Source organism: Branchiostoma floridae, chromosome 10 (genome assembly GCF_000003815.2).
Source record: "Branchiostoma floridae strain S238N-H82 chromosome 10, Bfl_VNyyK, whole genome shotgun sequence".
In the NCBI taxonomy this organism is placed as follows: domain Eukaryota; kingdom Metazoa; phylum Chordata; class Leptocardii; order Amphioxiformes; family Branchiostomatidae; genus Branchiostoma; species Branchiostoma floridae.
Genome location: NC_049988.1, coordinates 10,739,379 through 10,757,533, shown reverse-complemented (window position 1 = coordinate 10,757,533; position 18,155 = coordinate 10,739,379). Strand labels below are relative to the sequence as shown.

The window sequence follows — 18,155 nt, the reverse complement described above, 5'->3', positions numbered from 1 at the left end:
AGTGTTTAGCCATATCTCTGGAAATAAGCACCCGATTTCAAACGGTTTGCGGAATACAACTCTGTACCAAGCTACCTTTTCAATGATACCAAGTTTGACCGACTAGAATACTCTCTTAGCCATATTGAATATAAGCACAACCCTAACCCTAACCTTAACCCTAACCCTAACCCTAGCGGTTAGTGCTTAAGTCATATCTCGGGAAGTAAGCACCCGATTTCAAAACGGTTTGCAGATTACAACTCTGTACCAAGCTACCTTTTCAATGATACCAAGTTTGACCGACTAGTATACACTCTTAGCCATATTGCATCTAAGCACTACCCTAACCCTAACCTTAACCCTATTCCTAACCCTAACCCTAGTGGTTAGTGCTTAAGCCTTATCTTGGGAAATAAGCACCCGATTTCAAAACGGTTTGCAGATTACAACTCTGTACCAAGCTACCTTTTCAATGACACCAAGTTTGACCGACTAGAATACACTCTTAGCCATATTGAATATAAGCAATACCCTAACCCTAACCTTAACCCTAACCCTAACCCTAGCGCTTAGTGCTTAAGTCATATCTCGGAAAGTAAGCACCCGATTTCAAAATGGTTTGCAGATTACAACTCTGTACCAAGCTACCTTTTCAATGATACCAAGTTTGACCGACTAGAATACACTCTTAGCCATATTGCATCTAAGCACTACCCTAACCCTAACCTTAACCCTATTCCTAACCCTAACCCTAGCGGTTAGTGCTTAAGCCATATCTCGGAAAATAAGCACCCGATTTCAAAACGGTTTGCGGAATACAACTCTGTACCAAGCTACCTTTTCAATGATACCAAGTTTGACCGACTAGAATACACTCTTAGCCATATTGAATATAAGCACAACCCTAACCCTAACCTTAACCCTAACCCTAACCCTAGCGCTAGCGGCTAGTGCTTAAGTCATATCTCGGAAAGTAAGCACCCGATTTCAAAACGGTTTGCAGATTACAACTCTGTACCAAGCTACCTTTTCAATGATACCAAGTTTGACCGACTAGAATACACTCTTAGCCATATTGCATCTAAGCACTACCCTAACCCTAACCTTAACCCTATTTCTAACCCTAACCCTAGTGGTTAGTGCTTAAGCCATATCTTGGGAAATAAGCACCCGATTTCAAAACGGTTTGCAGATTACAACTCTGTACCAAGCTACCTTTTCAATGATACCAAGTTTGACCGACTAGAATACACTCTTAGCCATATTGAATATAAGCACTACCCTAACCCTAACCTTAACCCTAACCCTAACCCTAGCGCTTAGTGCTTAAGTCATATCTCGGAAAGTAAGCACCCGATTTCAAAATGGTTTGCAGATTACAACTCTGTACCAAGCTACCTTTTCAATGATACCAAGTTTGACCGACTAGAATACACTCTTAGCCATATTGCATCTAAGCACTACCCTAACCCTAACCTTAGCCCTATTCCTAACCCTAACCCTAGCGGTTAGTACTTAAGCCATATATCTGGAAATAAGCACCCGATTTCAAAACGGTTTGCAGATTACAACTCTGTACCAAGCTACCTTTTCAATGATACCAAGTTTGACCGACTAGAATACACTCTTAGCCATATTGCATCTAAGCACTACCCTAACCCTAACCTTAACCCTAACCCTAACCCTAGCGGTTAGTGCTTATGTTATATCTCGGGAAGTAAGCACCCGATTTCAAAACGGTTTGCAGATTACAACTCTGTACCAAGCTACCTTTTCAATGATACCAAGTTTGACCGACTAGAATACTCTCTTAGGCATATTGCATCTAAGCACTACCCTAACCCTAACCCTAACCTTAACCCTAACCCTAGCGGTTAGTGCTTAAGTCATATCTCGGGAAGTAAGCACCCGATTTTAAAACGGTTTGCAGATTGCAACTCTGTACCAAGCTACCTTTGCAATGATACCAAGTTTGACCGACTAGAATACACTCTTAGCCATATTGCATCTAAGCACTACCCTAACCCTAACCTTAACCCTAACCCTAACCCTAGCGGTTAGTGCTTAAGTCATATCTCGGGAAGTAAGCACCCGTTTTCAAAACGGTTTGCAGATTACAACTCTGTACCAAGCTACCTTTTCAATGATACCAAGTTTGACAGACTAGAATACACTCTTAGCCATATTGCATCTAAGCACTACCCTCACCCTAACCTTAACCCTAACCCTAACCATAGTTGTTAGTGCTTAAGTCATATCTCGGGAAGTAAGCACCCGATTTCAAAACGGTTTGCAGATTACAACTCTGTACCAAGCTACCTTTTCAATGATACCAAGTTTGACCGACTAGAATACACTCTTAGCCATATTGCATCTAAGCACTACCCTAACCCTAACCTTAACCCTAACCCTAACCCTAGCGGTTAGTGCTTAAGTCATATCACGGGAAGTAAGCACCCGATTTCAAAACGGTTTGCATAATACAACTCTGTACCAAGCTACCTTTTCAATGATACCAAGTTTGACCGACTAGAATACACTTTTAGCCAAATTGAATCTATGCACTACCCTAACCCTAACCTTAAAACTAACCCTAACCCTAGCGGTTAGTGCTAAAGTCATATCACGGGAAGTAAGCACCCGATTTCAAAACGGTTTGCAGATTACAACTCTGTACCAGGCTACCTTTTCAATGATACCAAGTTTGACCGATTAGAATACACTCTTAGCCATATTGAATCTAAGCACTACCCTAACCCTAACCTTAACCCTAACCAAACCCTAGCGGTTAGTGCTTAAGTCATATCTCGGGAAGTAAGCACCCGATTTCAAAACGGTTTGCAGATTACAACTCTGTACCAAGCTACCTTTTCAATGATACCAAGTTTGACCGACTAGAATACACTCTTAGCCATATTGCATCTAAGCACTACCCTAACCCTAACCTTAACCCTAACCCTAACCCTAACCCTAGCGGTTAGTGCTTAAGCCATATCTCGGGAAGTAAGCACCCGATTTCAAAACGGTTTGCAGATTACAACTCTGTACCAAGCTTCCTTTTCAATGATACCAAGTTTGACCGACTAGAATACACTCTTAGCCATATTACATCTAAGCACTACCCTAACCTTAACCCTAGCCCTAACCCTTACCCTTATCCTTACCCCTACCCTTACCCTTACCCTTACCCTTACCCTTACCCTTACCCTTACCCTTACCCTTACCCTTACCCTTACCCCTACCCTTACCCTAACCCTAACCCTTACACTTACACTAACCCTAACCCTAACCCTAATCTTAACGGTGCACACCCCAGTTCTTCCACTACATGGGTCCGAGGTAGTGCACGACAAAAAAGTGACGAAAGGCTTCCGAGGGTCTATTTTTGAGTTGAGATTTCTCATTATAACCCGAACCTCAAACTCAACCTTAACTTTCACCGAATCATGGTTTTATCTTTTCAACACGCAGGGATACACATCGTGCTCCTGCTCTGCCGGTGATCAACCATTGGGTGCTCCGGACGACGCCACGTTCTCGGTAACATCCGGGCACTGTTCTAACGGCTGCACCCTCCTTCCGCTCGCGATGACTCTCCTGTTCCTCTTCTCGTTCGGCCTCGGTCTGGCAAACGCGCCAAGATCGGTCATTGTATTGAGGTGAAGCATTGTCTACTTGTTCTGTTGGCCATTAGATTTGTGATGGAAAGGATCGGTGTCAAATTCATAAAACTTGCCCACTTTACACACCTCAATGTATTTTATCCTCGGTATGTGTCCTCTCAATTTCTTCTTTGTGAACAAATGGTTCAGCATATTAAATGACAACCATGCATTAGCCGTATTCCTATTCCTTCGCCAAGACTGTTATAATGGTTTTCTTGGCGTTTGTATTTTTGTATGTGGTTTAGCAAAATACCCAACGATAAGCTATGGTTGGGGAGTCATACAATTTGGTATGTGGTTAGGTCTTGTTCCATTGAAGAAATTAGATGACTTTTGTCCCCCTGGCGCTTTTCTTGGTACTGCAGCTGTATTCTCGTATATTGGATCATGGACAAGCTATAGTTACGATTATGTTGCTGGAAGAGAGCTCGTCTTTAGAATGGAATAGTGATAACATCATTCAGACTTATCAAATGTGTTCAAATTATGATGCTCTGTCTTCTACCAATGTTTCACAGCTGTGTCCAGCAGAACCAGCGATCGTTTGCTCTTGGCATTCAATCTGTAGTTCGAACAGTCCTCGGTAGGTGTCCTCTCAATTTCTTCATCGTAAACAAATGGTTTCAACAAATGACAGTCATGCTTTATCTGTTTATTTTTCCCCATGTATTATTCCATACATACATACTAATATGGGAATTATTCTTCATACAGACCTTGTGTATGATATATGTAGATATGTAAGCTTGAGCTTTAAGATAGTTTCGAAGCTTTGCAACGAAAGAAATGTCAAAATATTATGAAAAACCATGATTGATCTAAAAGAGATACACATACATTACTTGGTCACGTCTCACAAGACGACATGCCAAACTACAGACGAATGTAGCAAAAGGAACATATATAGTGATACAGATGCAGCACTCATTACATCTGACAACTACAATACTCTGTCGTCGGAGGTTACCCTCCGTCACAGAGTAACAATGAACACGTTTTGTTTCAGCTTCTGTTCCTGCTCCGCATAGAGTTACAGATGCAGCACTCATCATATCTGACAACAACAATACTCTGTCGTCGGAGATTACCCTCCTTCACAGAGTAACATTGCACATGTTTTGTTTCAGGTTCTGTTCCTGAGATGCAGATGCTAATACTCATCACATCTGACAACTACAATACTCTGTTGACGGAGGTTACCCTCCGTCACAGAGTAACAGTGAATGAATGAAGACCTTTATTGTACACTCATACCCACTGGGTTCAGTACAGGTCGCAACAAAAGATACATGGAATACATACAATGAATCTACAATCCTATTTTACTACGTGAACTATGAACATGTTTTGTTTCAGGTTCTGTTCCCGCCCCGCTTGTGTTCGGTGCGCTGGTGGACCAGGCGTGTTTACTGTGGGACCAGAACTGTGACCAGAGAGGGGCGTGTCTCCTGTACGACAACGCCTCCCTCAGCACCTACCTGGCTATCCTCATGACGGCTGTAGCCGCGTGGGCATTTCCTTGTGCCTGTCTCGCTCTATTCTTCTGGAAGCGCAAGAAAGCGCAGGGAGCATACGAAGTTGAGAAGGAGGAAAATGAAAAAGAAATATAGTTCTCTCCCATACATATAAGCTCTTTCGCATATGCTAAGCTCTTTCGAAAGAGGCAGTGAAAATAAGGTATTGTTTTAATCAAATTTGATTTTTTTAAAAGTTTTATCCCAATTCCCTTACAAAAGACAATGTACGTCGACGGTGCTCAATACCAATTAAGAAAATTTAGTTTCGTAATACCCCCATCACATTAGGCGAAAATCGATCGGACGACGAGTCTGCGAGCCGACGAGGAAATGGCAGAGTTCCCCCTTCCCGGCAGGGTCATGCCTTCTCGTAATTTAGAGCTCGCAGACTCGTCTTCCGATGGATTTTCGCCTAATGTGAGGGGGGTATAACAAAACGTTGCAAACATTATGGCAGGGCTTTAGCCAGCTCGAATTTTTTTTCCGTCAGCCAATTACAATCGTCGCGAAAACCGCGAAAATTAATTAGAAGGACTGAACTGAGACCTTGAAAAACGGGTTTTAATGATATTATAGTATGCGAAAGGGCGCCGACACACATTGTCAAAAATCATAACAATAGTAAAACAAACAAGTGTGTGGCTTTTACGGCCGTGGACGGCGTCCCCAAGCCGCCTGTAGCTTCCACCAAGGATTTTTGTCCGTCAAGGTTGACGGATTGGTTTTAAAATTTTTCCGTCAGACGCAGCAAATTTCCGTCAATTAACGGAAAAACGGACGCAGATTAGACCCCTGCATTATGGTACAATATGTGAGTGATTTTTGTTTCTATTGTATTGGTTGATGTACCTGGAATAAAGAGATTCAATACCAAACTCTATTCAATTATTCATTAAGTTATATAGGTCGTAGACTTCGTGCTTGTTATGTGTGTGGGGTAATGTGAGCTCTTGTGAACACTTACATAGGTCATGGTGTAAGGGTCAAGCGCAGTTTCATAACTGTACTGTTTAAATGACATGTCCGTCGTAGAGGGCAAGTTCAAGAATTGGTACTCAAATGCAAAAGATGAGCCTGACAATTTTAACTAGACGATGAATACTCGTACCCCTCCCCCACACTAAAGGGTCGACAACCAGCTTGTAAGTGGCCGCACGATGATACACAGGAAGACAATCGCCAATCGCACGCCCTCTTTAGACACACTGCCCAACTTAAGGGCCGTGGGAATGTATACCACGCAATCAGTTGTTTTAGTAGGGCACATAGTTTAATATCTGGAGACTGTACTGTACGGTTCGTGCTAGTACATTTCACCGGTCTATCACACACTTTTGGATCTGTCATTTGGTGATACTAAGTGTCAGATCGACTTTCAACGCGAGCTGGACACAACTTCATTTCAAATCCGAAGATGTCGGAGGAAAGGCTAAAACGAGAGGTAGGGTTTTCAGCTTTTGTAGTGTACATGTCAGTGTGCGCGCATTTGTGTTTGGATGTGTACACTACGTATAACTGGTGTTCGCTTCGTACCTTATACATTAGTATGCATGTATGTGTTTGTGCCTTGTATGTTATACAATGTATTTAGACATCGGCCCGATTTACATGAGGACATTTCTGGACGTACGGTATTCGTCGACAACGGCGTACGACGAGGTCAAACGTCACGAGGTCACGGGCGTATCTAGTTTGGGTATCTAAAGAAACTATGTTGTTTGCCGATTACGCTCAAAATTCTATGATTTCACCCCCTCCGCTTAAAATCAAGAAATCCATACGGCAGCTCAGTGGGAATAGACACCCTGAATGGTTGCTAAGTGTTATCTCCGTGGGATTCACTCGAAAAGTCTTTCAAATGATAATGAGGCGATGAAACGGAAAAGTCAAAAGTTATGAAATTGTTCTCCCTATAATAACCTACTAAATGAGACAAACCACAAAAGTTCGCACACCCCCATTAATTTCACTGGGCGGTGACGGATCATGCAACAAATTTGGTATATGAAACGTACGTGTATCGCGCTTTGTGTATTTTGTTGTCTTCGAGGTTATACAATACCTAAAATAAATACGAGACCAGATCATCAAACATAAATGACTGTGCTGTTATCGATAAAATTTTATCATTCTGTATGTAGCCTCGCAGTACCATTGTCGATATAGCTGATAAAATTCATTGATTTACAGCTTAACATTTTTATGATATTCTAAATATCAAATCAAGGGTCACGCATATCAAATTTAGGTCACAGCGTCTAGTGAAATTGTGGCCTCAAGTAAAAGCCTTAAACTTCTCAAGTTTAACTTAAAGTATATCTATTCTGTATTTTGCCCATAGGATCTATGGGGTCAGGGTGACCCAGAAACAAAAGTTGAAACGATGACCAAAGAGAAAGACGACGGGGATTCCATCATCAACCACAGCTATGTGCGCAGACTGTTGTCCACAGGTATTATCGTCAGTACTAACAGCACTTCTCAAAACAAACTGCCATAATACAGTAGAAGCCAGTTACAGTAATTGCACACCGGATTAACGCACACTTCTGTTAACTGCACAGAATCTTACAGAAATTTACTGGAAAATAGGCCGTGCAATTATACGACAGTGTTAACCTGACAAATCGCGCTCCTACCGGCCGTGTGATATACTGCAGCTACATGACTGTACTTTATCTGTTTTTGGTGATACGGTAGAAGCTGTACGCGCTTCAATGCACAATTTACTTGTGTATTTCGGGCAATTGTCCTGGCGGTGCAACAAAACGAAGTTTTCCAGCTGCACCGCACCACCATGGGATTCGGGGACTCCGAGCAATGACAGAAGTGTGCGCTTATCCGTTGTGCAATTAACTGGCCTCCATCCTAAAATGTGTTCCATGAGAAATTAGTGCGCATGCAATGTTTACCTGGTGTTTTTACGTTACCGATTTCAGAGAGTACCCAGTCTAACGGAGACGACCACCTGACCAGGTACGGGTGGGGAACATTCCGACCGCAGATTCTCCAGTGTCTGAGTGGAGTGAAGGGCCTGCTGTTCCTGATATCGTTCTACGTCATCGCTCAGGGCCTCATCGTGGGGGGTCTGGTCAACACCAGTCTGTCCACCATAGAGAGGCGCTACCGGCTCAGCAGCTCACAGCTGGGTGGGTTTTAGTCAGATGTTGATGATGATTTATCAACTATTGTAGAGAAATCAAACTTTCGCCAACTTAAAAATAGGATCCATTAAAATTCTCGACTGAATTGCTTAGCTCTCTTTAGCTTTTTGACCCAATACTCGTAGCTTACTATCGTACGAAGATATCACGACAAACGTGACAAAGCTAGTCTTATCTGTTATTGGTGTTTTACCCTCTGTATCTTGCTTATTATCTTCATGAAAAATGGATATAATGTTTTGGGTGTCTGTCTGTCTGTCTGTCTGTCTGTCTGTCTGTCTGTCTGTCTGTCTGTCTGTCTGTCTGTCTGCTCTCTCTCTCTGTCCGTGTGTGTGTTTGAGTTTCCAGATTTTTGTATAGTCAATGTAACTCAAAAACCTCTTGATGGATTACGATAATATTTGGTATGTGGGTAGGTGCTATAAAGGCGAAGGTCAAGATCGATTTGGGCCCCTACTTACTTATGCATTACCTTTTATACAGGACTGATCGTCACAAGTAACGACATAATCACCGGCTGCATTTTCTTCATCATCACGTACCTGGTCCGATCCAGAAGGGCGAAGATCAAGCTTCTCTCGGCGGGAGCTCTGATCCTCACCACGGGCGCCATCATCTGGATCCTCCCGCACTTCATGGTGGGGCTGTACAACTACGGCTCGCTGGTGGAGAAAGCCTGCGATCCGGCAGGGGACGGGGCAGGGTCTGAGTGTGACGACGGACAGAGAGGACTTTCCTCGTACATGTTCATGTTTATTGCAGGTATGTTCTGGTTTGTTTATTTTTTTGTCGACGTCTAAGGAGCGGGTGCATATTTTGCAACTGTAGAAAATTGCACCGTAACAAGGTTTCCCATCTAATTTTATATCGCAGGCCTGGCCTGACCTTTTTTGGCCACGCCTAAGGAACGGAGGGATTTTTTGCAACTGTAAAAATTGCACTGTAGTAGGACTATTCATCTATATATGCATCTTTATCGTAGGTTTGTTCCGGTTATTCTATGGCGACGCCTAAGGGACGGAGACCATGTATCAGTTCAAAGAGTAGCATTGTAGTGGTGCAAATGTTTGATACCATTGTGAAACAACGTTTATTGGCTGTCTGCAACCGTAAAAAGAATGGGAATGTAGTGTAACTACTTAAAAAGCTTTGGAACATCTGTTGGCTGTATTAAACTTGAACGTTTCTCAAACATGTCTTTTTTTACTGACATTTTTTTGTACTTTTTATGGCTTGGTACAGCTCAGGTGTTTTTTGGCACCTCCTCGATTCCACTGTACACATTTGGCTCGGACTTGATCGAAGGCACAGCTCCACCCAACGCTGGAGGATTCTACCTAGGTACGGTACTAAATGTGCGCCGTAATGTAGCTATTTATGTTTCCAAAAGAAAACATATTTACTGGCCTGTGTTCTTTTTGTTTTTTCCACCGTCAGCCAATCAAAACTTAGAATGTTTTAGCCGTGACGTAGTCTAATGCAGTATATAACATTTTTAAAATAAAGCATTGCCATTACGAAATGCTTGTTTAATTATCTCAGCCGGCCAAGCTACCGTCTATGATGTGGAAGGACGGAGGCTCGTATCCCGTCTCCTCTTTTGGTTTCAACTTAAACGTTTGAACATAGATTTCACAAGACAGAAAAGCACAGGAAAGACGTACATCAACATGGACTCTATCTCCCTTACGGAAATTGAAATCTCTCTCTTGTAAACCATTTTACAATCCACTCACAGGGATCTTTGGGGCATTAGCCGGAGTTGGACCTGCCATTGGATACATGCTTAATGGTCAACTACTCAACATCTACATCGACTTCAACAAACCAGGAGCAGTTCCGTAAGTTCTGATACATGCGCGCCCACGATTTAATTGTCATGTCGCTAAGTTTGCCTTAGTTACAATGCAGAGCTGTATGGGTAAAAGTAAGTCTGGTGCATCTATGGTGTATTTACCTCCGTAAGAATTGAGGTATTGTTATCAGTTAATGTGTTTGTTTGCGTGTAAGGAGGAAATGTTGTTGGATACTTGGAGAATACCACTAGGATATTTGGGATCTGTTCCGAAGTTGTAGACACTAAGACAGACGTAATCGCTCATGACTGCACCAACGCAGTTTGTTATGAATGAATAGATGAATGAATAAATGGATGAATGAATGAATGGATGAGTTTCGTATTCAAGTACACTTGACTTAACTCTAAGACACACTTTATCTTTGTCGTTTTACCTGTTCACTTTCCCCCCAGCCCTTCCGCTGGCCCGTCCGACGCGCGGTGGCTCGGCGCCTGGTGGCTCGCCGTCCCGCCGTTCGCCCTGCTGCCCTTCATGGTGTCCCCTTGGCTGGCCGGGATACCGTCACAACTGCCAGGTAACGTTAGGATAGACTGCAGACACTCTAAACTCTCTCTCTTTCTCTCTGTCTGTCTGTCTGTCTCTCTCTCTCTCTCTCTCTCTCACTTTCTCTTCTCTCCGTCTCTAACTCTCTGTCTATCTCTCTCCTCTATATCTCTCACTCTCTCTCCTGTCTCTCTACTGTTAAATCTCTCTCTTACTCTCTCTCTCTCCTCTCTCTTTCCCCTCTCTCTCCTCTCTATTGATAAATACGTATATCCTTGCAATGTCATAGACCACTTCTTTTTATCATCACAAATATTCCACAGGAAGGGCAGTATCAATAAACCAGCAAGTGACTTCGAAGGACAGACCGCAGAAACCCTGGGTTACGTTGTTTCGCGAGGTCCGGTCGCTTGTTGGGAACGGGACGCTGATTGGTCTGATGCTATCCTCCCTCGGCATGTCCTACATAGGGGGAGGGATGGGCACGTTTGGAGTCAAGTACATGGAGAGTCAGTTCGCTCTGTCAGCTGGGTGGTCAGCGGTGATCGTAGGTAAGCTGTAGATTTGTTTAGAATCTGCGTTGTGAAAATGACACGTCACATGTACAAGCCTGAACACACCAGCCATCTATAATGTAACTCAATATGAAAAAAATGAAACATTTGAATTTGAATGAGTATCCCTAACGCATAGACATGTGTGTATAGTTATTGTACATCCCTTTATGTTTACAACATTGAAACAGAGTCAAACTAGACACCCAGTTCTCCAAATATCCAATTGTACAATTTTTGTCTTACATCCATCCAGGATGCCCAAATGCGGACACAGATCAGGGCACACAAACAGGCACACCAAAAGATTACAATTATAACATTTTATTTCTTTCATATGGACAAAGGCAGAACCTCAAATCAGTATTATCATATAGGCAGGCAACGTCGACCAATCAGAAGGCCAAATTTCATGTGCTCGACCGTTTATTCGGTGGTTATAGGAATCGGCCATGAATTATGGCACCTTATACACCGAAGAAAATTGGGTCATTAACCCTTGATCATAAGCTTAAAAATATCTACATGTATGTACAAATTTTGTACAGCATTAGAAATTGCAAGAAATCCTGTTATTGTCACACGTAGGTATGATCTTCATCCCTGGCGGGATCCTCGGGAGTCTGTTGGGGGGTTACGTCATGAAGAGGTTTAAGTTGGGCATCGCGGGAGCCCTGAAGATGGCCATCATCCTCAGCAGCTCCCTGTTCGTCATCTCCTTCGCCTTCTTACTGCGCTGTGATAACATCACAATGGCGGGTGTTACCGCTCCTTATGGATCTGGGTATGTTATTACTATTAGATCAACCACTTTGGTTGTAACTTGCAAGTAGATCCTACGACAGCGTAAGATAGTATAGTATCAACAAAGGAGTGTAGCCTGTCCATAGTTTGTATTGGCTACCGGAACCAACGTTAACATTTGATACTATGCTATCTTATGCTACCGTAGGATATGCTTGGAGATTAGTAGGTTGCACCTTTGACACTCTGCAAATCTAAAAGCCATATGGATCAGAGTCCATACACAAGGTTTCAGCAAGAACTTAAAAAGTTTAAGTCATTCCCACACCATATGGTGAACTGGTGACCCTTAATCGTCAATCAGATCTATCGGGGTCAATGACTCTTTGCCCCCGATAAATCTGCTTGGAGATCAGCACCCTTGCTATGATTTCCTCAACTTTCTTCTGACTAAAAGGACAGTCGTTGTCGATGGTTGGTTCTACTCCTCGTCGAAACTCCTACGACAGACAAATCGTACTACGAATTTGATAAAGCCTTTTTGGTAATGGTCTCTAAGTTAACTTTCAGATCAAATATCTAAATCTTCAACCTCGCTTAAGTTCCTACTACAAATAAATCGCACGACGTACTTACAGTGACTCTGTTAGTAATGGTTCAGCAACTTTGTTTTTTTTTCCAGACCAAATCCTCAGACACCTGTGTACGGTGCAGCAGCGATGACTGGCGACTGTATGAAGAACTGCAACTGCCCACTTGCCTACGAACCTGTGTGCGGCACGGGTGGGGTGGAGTTCTTCTCCCCGTGCTATGCAGGCTGTCGAACAAAGCCCGTGGGAGATAGTGAGGTAAGTCTTGGATGATGTTGTAAATATTTGTTTGCTTGAGCCTTCATTTATTCATGAAAGCTCAAATCGGCCTGCAGACCGCTTTTCATTGATGTCAGGAGGGAAGGGACAATATATCACTTTCATTCGCACTTACAACACCGAGAATTAGAAGAAACTGGATGTACACAACAAATGATTTTATTGGAAAACTTAGTAGACTTGTTTGAGTCTAGTATTAATCTAAGGCCGTTGAATCTCCTATCAACATTTAAAATTTGTAGAATACTGACTGTTCCCAGGGCTTTCGCAGTTACCCCCTCCCACTCTAGGGTCAGCATGTCCCCATGGATGTTTTACAAAGCCCCCCCCCCCCTCCTCCCAAAGTTAGACCCCGAAAGGCGAAAACTCGGGCAAGGCCACCAGGTACCAGCTCTTGGAGAGGGACATGTTTGTCCTACAGCCGAAGGGAATAGCCAAGGGATCGGTAGAACCTTTCGCGGGGTCTAACATCCAGGCAAGAGCGATCGGCACGTCCCCTTGCCAACGAACAAATCTTACACCGATACCACGGATCCAATACTCACTGCTTTCTACTAAGTAATACTTTGTTTCAGGAATACGGCTCCTGTGGATGTGTAACTCATGACACCACCATCCCTGTTACCACACCTAACAACTTCACCACGGTGACGCCCGGCCACTGTGCCAGTGACTGTAAGATCCTGCCCTTCGTGCTCGCCATGCTGACGTACTACGCCGTCGCTAGCGCCATGTGGGGTCCTGCGCTGACGTTCGTGGCCTTAAGGTGACGTATAACGACATTTCCCTATCACTATCTCAATCTAGTTTTATCACATGTGAAAGGAGTAACATAACAGGTGATTATCGCTTTTTCAAGATGTCCAGACTGTAAAGTTTGATCCACTCACACCGGGAAGGACCCCTGCTCTTTTCGATAAGGTGGCGGGTTGTTTAACGTGCTTGAGATGTGGCTTTCAATTGCATTTTCTGTAAGTGTGTATGTAGTGGTGAGAAACTGCACTAATTCTTTACACTAACATTTCACATACTGTTTTGCTGTAGGTGCGTGCCCGAAGATCAGCGCTCTGTGGGTCTGGGGTTCCAGGGCGTCATTAGAAAGCTTCTCGGTAAGGAAAAATAAAATGATAACTCATGATCAGATTTGATGCCTTCAGATGAGATGAATCGCGGAATAACACATGTCTGTAGGGAGATATCATGGTAGATACGTTAATTTAAGTCGAATATGACGTTCTCTTCTTCACAACTTCTTCATTCCAGTTGAAACGAAGGGTGATACATTTGTTGCAGGTATGCAAAAACAAGGGGTTCCGCTGCAGTACTAGAACATACCGCGAGAGGTCTTAAAATCTAACCATCTTAAAGTGTCAACAGACAGACAGATAGGCAGGCAGACAGACAGACAGATAGGCAGGCAGACAGACAGACAGACAGACAGGCAAGCAGACAGACAGACAGGCAGACAGATACACAGACAGGGAGGCAAACAGGCAGAGAGAAAGGAAGGCAGGTAGACAGGTACACATTGAGACAGACAGACACGTGGATAGACAGAAAGACGAAAAACCGACAGGCACACAGACAGGCAGTCTAGACAGACAAACCGATAGGCGCGAAATCACCTAAAATTTAACTTCTGTATTTCGTGAAAGTAACAACTCATCATACCTGTCCTTCCCTCCCAGCTAACATCCCGTGCCCAATGCTGTTCGGTGCGTTCCTGGACAAGGCCTGCCTGATGTGGGAGGAGTCGTGCGACGAACGCGGCGCCTGTCTCATCTACGACAATAGCAAACTCGGTCTCTACTTCTTCATTCTCACCTTCATATTCTCCTGCTGGGCTGTGTTGGGGCTTTTCGGTGCTCTGATATCCTGGAACCGCCGTGAGTCTAAAATTCCCAGAGCAGAAAACATACAAAGAGAGGACGAAAAGGCAAGAAACAGGGTCAGCTTTGTCTTAGATGACGAGAGCGTTTGAGTCGACGTGGTCAGCTAACGTTAACCCAGCTCACCCTTCTACCGATGTTCTAATGACAAAGATGGACGCAGAAAGAGAGAAGCAAAGAACAAATTTGATAAAATATATATCATTGAAAAGACTGTGGTAGATTATCCTACATATTATACTGATACACGTATTTACCAAGTTTACGATTGTTTAGCTTATGTTAAAAAATTAAGTTGATTTTCACGACAAGTATCGAATTTTTAGGCTTGATTAAGAATGTACTCTGTGTAACACAAACTCTCGCTGTTCAGAGCTCTATTGAGTCATTCCTATTCTAGGGGCTTGGCAAGTGGATAGGAGTGATTTAGAGAAGCTAATTAGGCTGATATCTTATTGGACTGCCAAATTGCGCTTGAAAATTGTGCCAAGTTTCCCTTGCCGTCATTGTTATTAGCGACGCAAGAGAAAATACGTAGCAAAATGACATCGCCCGGGTGCCACATTCTCGTTTTAGGCCGGCACCAGTCAGATACAAGAAAGATAAATGATAACTTAACTGGAAATCGCAGTGTTGCCTCTGAATTTGCGTCATTTTGCTATTTTTTTCTTTGTTTAAACATTTCGATTTCAGTCGACAAATAACATCGATTTGCGCCCCTTGCGCCACGTTGCGAACTACTGGCGCAATTTGGCGCAGTTCAGTGAGATAACTGATTTCGAATTGACTTATGTAACTACTTTGGAAACGTGGTACGCACCAAGGACAAATAACAAGTGCCTTTCCCTCCCTGACCTTTGTCCAAAGTACAACATGTGGTCATTTTACCTTTGACCTATGCTACAAGCGTACTATGTGCTATTGAGGTACCGTGTCCCAAATAGTAAATCAGACATTCTGAAGACATTCCCGGATTTTCTGTGAGTTCATCCTTTTTTATTTGAAAACATTATAACACAGTTACAGATCATTACTTTTGGGCCTTTATTCTTCTTTACCTCGTGGTTCTTTGTCAGTGTAAAGTCTATATATGACCTTGCATTATTGGTTAGTTGGAACTGTACGAAGCGTAAGTTGAATTGTACCGAAAACCCTGACAGCTGCTCAGAAAAAACGTATCAACCTGGTTAAGCTTCATTCTCATAATAGCCTTATATACATTTTTTCATAGAATATCGTTTAGATGTTCCAAAATAATAGAATCAAGAGCTAGTCATTGCACTGTATTGCTTTAGATTATAAAAAATCTTTATTGACAAGGCAAAAGTACAGCGGCTTTCGTAAGGTCTACATGTATAACAACTACTTACAGTACAACTAAACAGACATATATGGATATCTACAGGTATGAATAAGTCAACATATTGGATCCAGCATGTCATTTACACTATTGGTTCTACCGTATAAACATTCGTGGATATATTTGCCTACTTGTACACAGTGAGGGTTATCGGGTCCCAGAATGTAGCTGAATTTATATATCGAACAGAGCTTATAGGAATGTTTGGTACTGTATTTATAATAAAAATCATAGTTAAAACTTAAAATGTTATGTTATGTGCACGTATCACATACATATATATGTATCTCATCTTATTATATTCTATCATGTATCATATAATCAACTAGTCTTCATTATAACTTTATGGTTATGATTAATATCAGCTGTAGCAAAACAACATTCTTAACATGTTTATCCGGATGTCTTACTTTTATCAACGTTAACATAATTCTTAGTTTTAATTCATCTATCATTGGTATATAACAATAGAATTTAGCTTGTAATAATTGCATAAAGTTCTACTAGTCTTATACTGTGTCTATGGGATACGATTCGGACGTAGTATTAAAAGCTTTCAAACGCTGAAACTTTTAATGTTGTTTTCTTTACCATTGGTTGTAGACTACGTATGCCAGTTAGCACAATATCTAAGGATCGTATGAAGCCAGATGTTATCACCGTGCTTTAAATTTAAATTATTGACTGGAGACATGGGTACTTATTGGTCAGGCATTGTCATGACGTCATTGTATCACGTGATGTTTTGTTTTACCCTCATGACTTCACGTGACATATGAGTGGCATTAAAAAAATCTGTGCTTCTCATGCGTTTTGACTGAACGACCATTACTTAACGCATATATACATGTAAAATCCTAGATTTTCACTAGTAACAAACTAGGAGCGAGAACAAGCCGAACGTTAGATGTTACTAGACTACTGGACTTGTACCGTGCAGCATGTGTATATTTGTCTTTGTTGCGGCCTGTACGTAGCCATGTAGGGCATTTAAGTCTTCAACAAAGGTCTTCATTGATTGTAATTTGCTTTTAATTTTTGTGTGTGTGGATCCAGACGATCCTTAGATTTCTTTGCTATCAGAATCCGGTAGGCCCGCTATGTTCACACGCCAACCTAATCTGAAGGATTTGTTTCACCGCTCTTTGGACGCGATATGACGTCATACTTGCTGACGTATTGTACCCAGTGTTTTCACAGTGATTTCAGAAGATATCTTGTTGACTGACAAAATGTGATTATAACAAGCGCCTTTCAGCAGTTATATCATATTTAATGATGATGTAGAGATGAAACTGTCGCTGAACAGGCACGATTTAAATTGTCTACTGGGACGTTAGAAAATGCACGAACAATTTGAATAAATCAGTAATTACACATACAAGGCTTCAGTTCCATGATTGTAAGAAATAAAATCCACTAGTGGCCAAGAATTACCCATCTGAAGTTGCATTTAATGAAAACACGGCTTTAATCTGGTAAACCCCCCACGGACTGTAAGTTGTTATTCCTTCGCAGGGTTGTCAACAGTGTACATTCCCAGAATAGTGACAAGTCAAATTGTGTACAAACAGTTATTGCTGTGTCCATTCTCAGAATGTGAATGTAGGGCAGGGTTCAGGGATGCACTTTTAACGTACCTCATGATCAATCACAGAGCACGGTGTCAAGTCAGCACAGCAATTAGAAAGCCCAGATACAAAATCAGCTATAGGTTTGGGTTTCGTCGGAATTGAGTTTAAAAAGGCTCAGAGTTCTTGTACGCTGTATCAAGGTCGTTATCATATAAGATATATAACGTCCTTGGTTGTATCGGAGTTTTGTAACAGTGAACGACATGACGGACACTTGCAGAGATGACAACTGAAGAGGTAAGTTACATCTATCTTTTGATCATATCGTCGTTATAGTTTTAAGGATAGTCAAAGTCATTTGCTTCATGATCACGTGATAAATTGCTTTTGGGATGTCACTACCCTAGCCCGAGTACAGGAAGCGATGGTGGTGCTAGCATAATGTACTGATATAACACTTTTCATGTGTATTTCCTAATGTTGTTACAAGTTGGT

At 42.3% G+C, this 18,155-nt stretch overlaps 3 protein-coding genes across 3 annotated transcripts in view; all 3 read left to right on the top strand.

Annotated features, from left to right (window-relative positions):
• LOC118424707 (solute carrier organic anion transporter family member 4A1-like) overlaps nt 1-5,511 on the top strand; it is a 36,217-nt gene extending 30,706 nt beyond the window's left edge. The window contains exons 11-13 of the mRNA XM_035833389.1: nt 3,454-3,641; nt 4,166-4,230; nt 5,004-5,511. Coding sequence (XP_035689282.1) covers nt 3,454-3,641; nt 4,166-4,230; nt 5,004-5,257 — 507 coding nt within the window. The 3' untranslated portion in view covers nt 5,258-5,511. The remainder of the gene's footprint in view (nt 1-3,453; nt 3,642-4,165; nt 4,231-5,003) is intronic.
• Nucleotides 5,512-7,511: 2,000 nt separating this feature from the next.
• Nucleotides 7,512-15,916, top strand: LOC118424431 (solute carrier organic anion transporter family member 4C1-like). Its single transcript, XM_035832996.1, has 12 exons — nt 7,512-7,617; nt 8,104-8,313; nt 8,812-9,090; nt 9,571-9,669; nt 10,067-10,169; nt 10,580-10,701; nt 10,994-11,221; nt 11,813-12,008; nt 12,651-12,816; nt 13,413-13,603; nt 13,882-13,946; nt 14,526-15,916. Exons 1-12 carry the CDS (start codon nt 7,548-7,550, stop codon nt 14,816-14,818), a joined length of 2,022 nt encoding a protein of 673 aa, XP_035688889.1. The 5' UTR covers nt 7,512-7,547; the 3' UTR covers nt 14,819-15,916.
• Nucleotides 15,917-16,778: 862 nt separating this feature from the next.
• Nucleotides 16,779-18,155, top strand: part of LOC118424354 (solute carrier organic anion transporter family member 4C1-like) — an 8,762-nt gene continuing 7,385 nt past the window's right edge. Inside the window, exon 1 of the mRNA XM_035832903.1 lies at nt 16,779-16,782. Within this exon, the coding sequence (XP_035688796.1) occupies nt 16,779-16,782 (4 nt within the window). The remainder of the gene's footprint in view (nt 16,783-18,155) is intronic.

Excerpts from the sequence above, each read along its gene's own strand:
- LOC118424431 (XM_035832996.1), top strand. The coding sequence starts at position 7,548 with ATGACCAAAGAGAAAGACGACGGGGATTCCATCATCAACCACAGCTAT. Across the intron at positions 10,702-10,993 it reads GATACCGTCACAACTGCCAG|GAAGGGCAGTATCAATAAAC; the intron begins GTAACGTTAGGA and ends AATATTCCACAG. Across the intron at positions 12,009-12,650 it reads ACCGCTCCTTATGGATCTGG|ACCAAATCCTCAGACACCTG; the intron begins GTATGTTATTAC and ends TTTTTTTTCCAG.